Source organism: Saccoglossus kowalevskii, chromosome 22 (genome assembly GCF_978046115.1).
Source record: "Saccoglossus kowalevskii chromosome 22, keSacKowa6.1, whole genome shotgun sequence".
Classification (NCBI taxonomy): Eukaryota; Metazoa; Hemichordata; class Enteropneusta; family Harrimaniidae; genus Saccoglossus; species Saccoglossus kowalevskii.
In genome coordinates this window covers 16,787,141-16,796,398 of record NC_140662.1, presented here as the reverse complement: position 1 = coordinate 16,796,398, position 9,258 = coordinate 16,787,141, and the positions used below count along the sequence as shown (strand labels likewise).

At 36.2% G+C, this 9,258-nt stretch overlaps 1 protein-coding gene across 1 annotated transcript in view; it reads right to left on the bottom strand.

Moving 5' to 3' along the window:
- Positions 1-468: 468 nt before the first annotated feature.
- The window catches only part of LOC102809367 (uncharacterized), a 28,668-nt gene continuing 19,878 nt past the window's right edge, over positions 469-9,258 (bottom strand). Inside the window, exons 34-52 of the mRNA XM_085495785.1 lie at positions 8,620-8,732; positions 8,405-8,524; positions 7,999-8,127; positions 7,433-7,654; positions 6,954-7,091; positions 6,689-6,863; positions 6,463-6,597; positions 6,139-6,285; positions 5,907-6,037; positions 5,511-5,655; positions 5,165-5,325; positions 4,765-5,002; positions 3,820-4,341; positions 3,367-3,576; positions 3,030-3,220; positions 2,828-2,933; positions 2,340-2,662; positions 1,555-1,756; positions 469-1,100 (exon numbers count right to left, since the gene is read on the bottom strand). Coding sequence (XP_085351911.1) covers positions 835-1,100; positions 1,555-1,756; positions 2,340-2,662; positions 2,828-2,933; positions 3,030-3,220; positions 3,367-3,576; positions 3,820-4,341; positions 4,765-5,002; positions 5,165-5,325; positions 5,511-5,655; positions 5,907-6,037; positions 6,139-6,285; positions 6,463-6,597; positions 6,689-6,863; positions 6,954-7,091; positions 7,433-7,654; positions 7,999-8,127; positions 8,405-8,524; positions 8,620-8,732 — 3,674 coding nt within the window. The 3' untranslated portion in view covers positions 469-834. The remainder of the gene's footprint in view (positions 1,101-1,554; positions 1,757-2,339; positions 2,663-2,827; positions 2,934-3,029; positions 3,221-3,366; positions 3,577-3,819; positions 4,342-4,764; positions 5,003-5,164; positions 5,326-5,510; positions 5,656-5,906; positions 6,038-6,138; positions 6,286-6,462; positions 6,598-6,688; positions 6,864-6,953; positions 7,092-7,432; positions 7,655-7,998; positions 8,128-8,404; positions 8,525-8,619; positions 8,733-9,258) is intronic.

The window sequence follows — 9,258 nt, the reverse complement described above, 5'->3', positions numbered from 1 at the left end:
TGCGACTATAGCGCCGTCTGTACTTTTTTCAAACCAACGTCAATTGCCCTTTTAACCAGTACCGGTAGTGTGGCTTTTCCATGATTAATTCAGCAAATGCATCACATTCATGGCACGGGTTAAGGTCTATCACCATCAGGTTATCGACGTCCGTGCACGTTACTTTGATATCTAGGCACAAGGATTTGCACACAATAAATTATGTTTTACCAATAGCTACTTTCCAACACATTGCACGTACGCACACCCAGTACGGTATATACTTACACGCGACGGCTGTATGCCGTGTAGATCGTACCAATGACTCCGTATAATGCAAACGAACAATAACATGCTGATAGAGTCACAATATTGAGTGCGACTACATATGCGGTCATACCGTACCCCTGTTAGCAGGATTAGTGTCTCTTAACAGGGAATGTTGTAACACGTCACGTGGCACGCTATTGTATTTTATTGTCGTGTAAATAGGCAGATAGCATTTTTTATTACAAAATAATAATGAGCCTTTTTTTTAAAAAAAGCAATGTATATGAAAGGAAGACGAATAATTTGCTGTTCACTCCAACAAACTCGAAGTCGCAAAATACTGTGAATCATTACATGCGATAATGCACTTTACTTTCTGATTATATATTTATATATATAGACACTGTAAATATGTGTTAGACCACTATCCATATCATAACTCAATATTTAAAGACATCGCTATGACAGGAATGTCGTTGATAAGTTGTATCTGATTATATGAATTAATCATTGCATAGTTAATCAATCCATTACCGTATAATATATGTACATCTAGAGTAAATGTCATCTAAAATGAACTGTTTCCTAGGAATAGGACACCACAAACGTTTTAGTACTGTACAATCCTGCTTCATTTATCGCAGTTATTGCTACATAGTGTTCCAGTGCGTGATTAACACCAGTCATGCGCAGATGTGTATCTGTTGTTTCTGTCCATTTCAGTACGTCCATCCCACCCCATGCTGTGCCGATTGTGACCTCGTAAATCATAGACGAATTGCTACTGAATACATCCGTCCAGTCAAATGTCATTTCCCATTCATGAGGCCAGACACTTTGAAGGTCAGCATCTGAAGAAAATAACAAACATAGATTACCTTCTGTAATTATAGACGTCATACAAATGCTGAACAAATAATTTTAAAATGTGTCACTGACCTGTAGTGTATAATACAATGAATCACTGAAATATATTGTATATTACAATACAATATCCCATGAACCTTTACTGTGCAATGCAAAACAATATATCTCTGACCTGTCTTGTATAATACATTATGTGACAGGACTGTAATATATAGTACGATACAATAGTTTACTCACCTGTATTTTACAATGCAGTACAATATGCCCTGTTTGTGTAAACCTTTTTACTAGACAGTTTGCCCTGTCAATTTGCCGAACTTTGTGCAGTGAATGAATATTTTAGGCATCTTGAAAACTATTCGTTAGATTCCAGTATGACACTGACAATGTACTCTAATGAAAATTAATGCGCATTAGAAATAACAAACTTAGACATACTTCTTGTAATTGGTGCCTCTGTTTCAACGGTTATGTTGGATACTAACACGTCACTTTCAAAACCAGCATAATTGACAGCTTTCAGATAAACTTGGTACGTTTTATAGGAACTTAACATTAAACCTTTCATTACTGTGAATAGATGGCCATTATCACCAACTTTGTACCAACTTGTGTCAACGTCATCGCCCAAAATCTTGCACTGTTAATTAGAGTGAAATGTGATTAGTTTTATTATTGATATACACAATATAAGAGACAATATGTAAATTAACAAATATAAATTTTATTGTACAATTTTCAATCAGCAACCGATATAGATAAGCATTAATCGATATTTGATAAATAACATAACACGTATCATGAAATTATAACAAACTAACGAAGCTATAATTATGTAACGATTTATATTTTATGCTATGTAGTAATGAAGCCATACCACATACTGGACCAGTAGGCACACGCTCAATAGGTTGTTATATCCACAATTCTGAACAACTCCAGTTGTATTTGACAGTTCAATAGCATTCGAATATTTCGTTCACATATAGTGTATTGGGCCCGTAGTTAATATACAATACATGTATATTAATATTCATCCACCCTTTGGTAGGAAGTGCGTTTTCTCTTCCGGAAATTTCGTCGTATGTAATGGTCACGATTTGATTGTCATCGTCAACGCACCCGTATACAAACGCCGTTTCTAATCTTCTTTTTGCTGTCTAATATAAGATTGACCAAAGTGTGAAGAATATTACTATCGATAACTGACAACATCTCCTTACCTCATAGTATTCTATGCCGGTGATATCATTGAATCCTTGCCATGCAATATTAATAGCATCAGTCTGTGCTTGATGGTAACCTCGTGTGGGATACTGAGTGACGGAACTCGTTGTCAAGGACATGATAGCGTGATCTGTATTTGGTGGTTCTGTCACTATGGTAACCCCATTTGAAGTAATCTGGCTTTGAAGCCCATCATAATTCTGACATCGCACTGTGCTAAACAACGTTTGTCCATGTGTAACAGACAATTCAGATTCGGATGAAATAAGCGTGTCTGTTCTTTCGAATGCCTGTATTTCAGCGGATCCCGGAGTCAGCCCTGAAATAATGAAACACAAATGTCACGAATTGTAAGATGATATGCGGATGTAACACATATTATATGAATACAGCATTGGTTAATCGGTTGCTTCTAACAGTGATTTATTGAAAAAATTGTATATATTCACACAAAATTCCAGAGTTAATCAAGAACGTCGCTTACCTATCGCCCACTCACAGTAATCGACGCCACTTTCATCATCTGTGACTAGCCAATTTAGTTTAATAGTGTTTGCACTCTGGTATATTAAATCATCACCATCACCGTCCTATTTCGTGATGAATAAAAAGTAAGATATAAATTCCTGCTTCTGAATAAACCTGGGCGAAATTGGTGTATTGAAAGTAGATATCAAATATAATACCTTGATGCAACACAACTGTGGAGGAGTCAGGTCAACAAGAATCGCGTCGGAATAAATGACTGACCGAAGACCAGCAGCATTCAAGATGACCACCGTTACATGGATGGAGGATCCCGAATTCAAAATAAGATCTTGCTTATCACCGTGTGTATTACGCCCTACTGATGTAAATCCTTGTAACTGTGTTCCACCTGAAAGGGAGATAATGGTTCAATGAAATATACTCGTCAAAATCGCCAAACTGAAACATTACATTTCTTTACTAAATTGATTGGTTTTCATTGTCAATAAAAGACATGTTTGTATGAGGTCATACAATCGGACCCGTAATTGTTACCTTGAACAGTGCCAATAGCCCACATAAAATCAACTATTGGGCTTTCCACATCGACAGCATGCCACCTTGCATGGACAGAGTTCCACTCATGCTGTACAAGTGTCTCCACATGTACTGGACTTGACAACTGATTCATTAGATTTGGAATTGCCGGAGGATCCCGCGGTCCCAGCCCAATGTATCGTACTTGAACATTATCAATGGCGATACCTAGAAAAGAGTGACATGTATGAAAACATAGTTACAAGGCATATTATACACATAGTGCATGTCCATATGTCAGATACATTTTCTTTCTGTTTACTTTAGTCATTTTTAATAATGTATGAAAAATGTAAACTGTTAAAATGTAACGAAGTATGTAGCCTGTTAGACATGGTTAATAATTGATGATTGACAAAATCTCTAACACAAAGTCTATATTTAGTATTTCCAAATAACGCATATTCTCACCATTGTTTAATCCCACTGATCCAATTGTAATTGTAGAACTTGTTTCCATAGCAATAAAATAGAATACATGACGTTGCCATATCATGTTATCAATGTCTTGGTGACTATCTTGTCTGCCCGGTCGTTGATAGAGAGGAAACACGTGATGACTTTCAGGAAGTTGAATGAAGCCTTCTTGTGATAATAAAGGCGTTGATGACGAATATATATGACTTGTGTAGAAGATTACTTGATACTTGCTTCCGATAACCGATTGAAAACTCTGGTGCACCTCGCCGTATAGTAGAAAGAATGAGTCACCGTTTTGTGCATACTGGCTTTGCGACTTTATTTCACTGTTTCCATCGATTATCCATCCATGAATGTCCTCAAATGAAGGGTTGCGGAGAACATTTGCACCAAACGAGAATCGTTCTTCCACATTGGGCGCTGTGTCGTCTATGACAACCCCGTTGGAGACTGCCGCCACAGAATGTAGACCTGCAACATCAATTGCTGTCACCTGGGAAAAGCATTTTTGTCCTGAAATCGAAATTAATTGAAAATGTTTTATATATGTGTATATCGATATACGAGTTGAGTTGAGAATTAATTGCCGCCAGTAACTTCTTGGATTACAGCTCATTCTCAGTTTACAGTTGTAACAGTCGAAGTCGCCATCTTGGATCACAGAAGACCCATATCTCGCGCATGCGTAGTGCGACGACCAGCCCCTTCAATTACAATGTGAGCTTATATGAGACATATGTTTCCTATATTTAATTAATAGCATTACTAAGAGTAACTGTGTGTATATACTCCATATCTTTTACCGTATAGCTTTAATTAAACAATTGTTTATTTATGCAAGTATTTCACAGAAATAATTGATGTAGGTCAGAAAATTGGTAGTTCATAACATTTTCAACACATATGTATAAAAATAACATTTAACTGAATACTAACCATTGGATAAGACAGCTGATTTTGAGGCTGATAATTGTAATCCAACATTCTCGCACGCTACAATATCCTCAGCACCGGGAGAGCTACCAACACACCAAAGGTAATGGCTGATATAGGATTGTAAATCTGAGAAGCCATGCCATGAGGCAGAGATCGTATCAGTGATGTTTTGGTATTCAGCATCGTGTAAACCAAGGCCGTCATAAACAACGCCTGTTGTTGGGACAGTGTTGTCAACCTGTATGTGAAACAAGGCAAACGTATGAGAGAATGTAGGATATTGTCATTTGTACAAATACTACACATCCGTTGATATTACCTTTTATCTGAATAAAGTGCCCATCACACACATTACTACAAATAATATTTGTATTGTGAAAAACTAGAGCAGGCTACTTACAATAAACCCATCCGATGATGCCGTTATATAGAGCCCTGCATTGTTAATTGCTCGCACATTAGAGTAATACTTCACTCCTTCCAATAAGGATAAACTAGTGAGCTGCACTTCAAATACGGAATTTGTAACAGTGTTTGAATTGAAGGATGAAACATCTTCCCCTGTGATGAGAACATATAATGTTTATATGTGTTGAGGAACAAACATATAAACGTAAATAGATATATCAGATATTAGATTTCGTTTGGGACATGTATAAATACACAAAACATTCAAATATCTCTCATATACAATACACCGTATAACAGAAAATAATGTTGTTATTCGTTGTATAAATAACACTAACCTCCAATGTATGTACTTAGGGACACACTGAAATGTGCAATACCCCCTACGTCTATAAAGACATTCCTCCATGACACCCCTACGGAGTTTGTGGACGTTGTAAAATCTATATCCAATATATTATTCAGATCCACTACATCTTTCACCTACGCGGATAAATCATTAAATCCGTGTCAAATTATGCTGCTTAAATCGAATATGCAAGGTTTCTTTATTAGTACTCGTTTGAATGCGAATAATAACAAAAATGTGCATGGATAGTAGCTAAATCTACTATTAGGATAAGTATGACATGATTTCCTTGCCATGTTGAATTGCTTGTGCAAAAATACCCCTGGTAAATATTATTTGTACAAGAATACAATATATTAAATCCGGGAACGAATTTATAGCATACCTTTCTTGAAGTTGATACTGCAGGTGGCGTCGAGTCCGATTCCATCCCGTCAGACTGGAAAATTGCATAAGTATCACTATTGTACCACGCCTTCACGTAGAATACATAAATAACGTTTGGTTCAAGAGCAACTAAGTCAGGAAGAGAAGAAGTGCGCGATTAACGTTAGTCTTGCGAAGATAAATAATTTATCGTGATATCATGTTATTGATATTAACAATATGAGACTTACACTTGTTTTTTTCCAACATTAGAACTGCATTCGTTTCAAGACCGACGTCGTGCCAAACACGATCAAATACAACATCTAATACACTGGAGCCTGGTTGATCATCTTTACTTCCAGCAGACCACTCATATCTTATCACTGACTGTGACCCTATCATGAGAAAATCAGTTATAATGGACGCAATTCAATACAATATTAATAAGCATTAATTATGTAGGTGATACTTCAATGTAATTTTGATCTTTGACACTGAATATTGGTTATTTGGTTTGCTATGCCATTATGTTACTTGGGTGAATTAGCGAGTATTTTTTTTTTCATTTCTACCTCCAGATAATGTCCTCCATTTTGCTGCCAATGAGCATTTCGATGGAGTATAATCTTTGTCTTCAAAAATTGATCCATCTAATTTTCGGTATTCCGTGACGTCAACTATCTCAACTTGCTGGTACGATTCATCACCTAGGCAACAAATTACACAGTAATTAGTCAATCGATCATGATTGTAAACAGACTAAGTGGCAGAAACTAAATTATGAAAGTGAAACCGTACCTGTGACGTCAATACATCCTGTTGTTTCGTGACAGAGCTGGTTCTGTGGTGCACATGTACAGTCCCCTTGACACGACTGGGCTGAACAACGCCGCAACAATGACAATATTCCACTGTTAGTATTGGATGATACAACCTCAAAGGTGTCATGAGCTTCGTAACTACGTAGTCCAACCTATCATATAGAGCGCACAATGTTAGTGTCTAGCCATAGAATACCAAGAATTATTCGAATCATAATTGATATTTTCAAAGACGTTCATACCCCATTCACTGCCCATATTGACACGTAGATATGTTCTCCTGGTGTTATGTCTCTGTTAACATCTATCATGGCTGTTTGTATAACGCCCTCGTCGTAATGTGTTGTTCCTCCAGCGTAATCAACTCTAATAGGGCCATTCTGTGCAAGATACATGTGCCAAGTAAAACAAGTCATGTTCAACATCACAATATTATTGATAGTGATAAATACATGGTATCAAAATACATTTCGTTTGTATCATGTCTAAGGGACATATTGTGAAATAGTGTCTGTTTCTGAGTTAATGTGTAATATTGTTTCGCAGTCTACATTTATTGTCTTAGTTACACAAAACTTCGTTCTAAGTCAATTGTTCCACAAGTCATGCACCGACGGAAAGTAAGTTCTAAAGTAACCTAGAACCCAATGAGATGTAGAATGGAATAATGCCAAGTGGCACAACACGGGGATCATTTAAGACGAATTACCAAAAAACTCACCAAGGTTAAGTCATTTCCACTGAAGTACGTCCCGACAGTGATAAAATAGTTACTAATGCCAGAGTGGATATCGGCAAAACCCAGCCATGCTATGTTGATTTGTGCTGGGTTACTGGCTTGAGCTAAATTGTAAGTCATCCATCCATCTCTGTGTCTTGCTAAGTCTGCCGCATGTTCCGTATCTACAGCAAACATACCAACTGTGGGTGGCGTTGAATCGACCTATGTGACAATGAAAGTAAAAAAACAAAACAAGTGTAGCCAATCTAGTGTACAAGTTTGTGACACATATGATGCCAGATATTTGTTTCTATGAAGTAATTTATCTGCATTAAGTTTCAATTTAATATCGTTCCCTTTAAGGCCTCATATATGAAATCATGTGCTCATTCCATGTACAGATGGTATAACTTCGATAATATTGTAATAGATCATGCGATTTATATTGTAACTGGACTAGCGGTTTGTGGCGATATCTTAAAGAAAGCCTTGGTTCACCAGGTATCTGATATTTTTAGAAGAATGTTGTGGGCAAGTTTGATTTCAATGTATAATCCTAAACTTACCAGTAAACCTTGGCTGATACTAGATGTGCACAGCTTAGCTCTGTTACATGAAATAACTTTAGCATAATATGTATAGCCATCCTTTAGAGACAAATCTGTGAATGTGTATTCTCGATCACCACCATTGACCTGAAAAAAAAACTCATTAATGTATAATTCAATGGCAAATGTCCTGTGTACAAACAGTGTATTTTGTACATGTTATACATGTCGCTATGAGGTCGGTATTGAAATCCAGCGCTCTTAAACTATATTTTCATGCTAATCAATGTACAGATAATCGAAACAGATAACCGTTTACAATTAATTATATTGGTAAACATGTTATTTGTATATACGATTATAAAAACAAAAGCGTTACACATATCTCGTAGATATAACATTCATGTGATAAGCATTAACTGACCTTTACTGGATCAATATCTAACTCGGACTGTTGATGTGTGAAAATGGAGACACTCTGTGTATCAATATGGCTTTCTTGGTCACTGACATCCCATGTAACTTTTATCAAGGATCGCCATGTCTGATTGAGAAGGAGAAGAATCATATTTTCGGTTAATGTTACCGTGAGTTAGTAGTACAGATTGAGCATTTCACAAAATAGAACGACGCCAATACCTGAGTGTTGTCCATGAACGATCCCTGACTTGCGTCGAAGGCTGCAGGCGTTGTTATATTTGGAGGAGTTTCATCAACTGCAAAACCGTTTGAAGATGCTTCCACAAAGAGTCCTAATCGGATGGTAAAAGCAACGAACGAATTTAGCAAATATAATGAAGCAAAATATATTTGTATTTGTATTTGTATTTTGTATTTATTTATTTACACCAGAAAAAGAAAATATACATAACACAATTAATTTTTCCTTTTTACCACTGCAAAGGATTCTGGTGTGGGTCATGGAAATAGCTCATTTGAGCTAGTCGAGTCCTAGACCCGGAATAAGAAATAATACTGTACTGACGTGCGGATTATCATACATTTATCATATACATATATTTTTATCGTGAAGTGGCGCAGCATTATAGTTCAATTACTAAATATCAAAATTAAATAAATAAGTCATTGGAATTGCTGAGTGAATATGAACATTATTTTGTCGCACAATAAACAAATCACTAAATTTAATAAATCATTTTCTACAAAATAAACTAATCACTAAACTGCAAAATCAAGCAAACAATCAGTCTGTCAATGAAACAAATATCAAAAGGTAATCATATATATGTATATGTGATTTTTATGCTCTATCCTGAT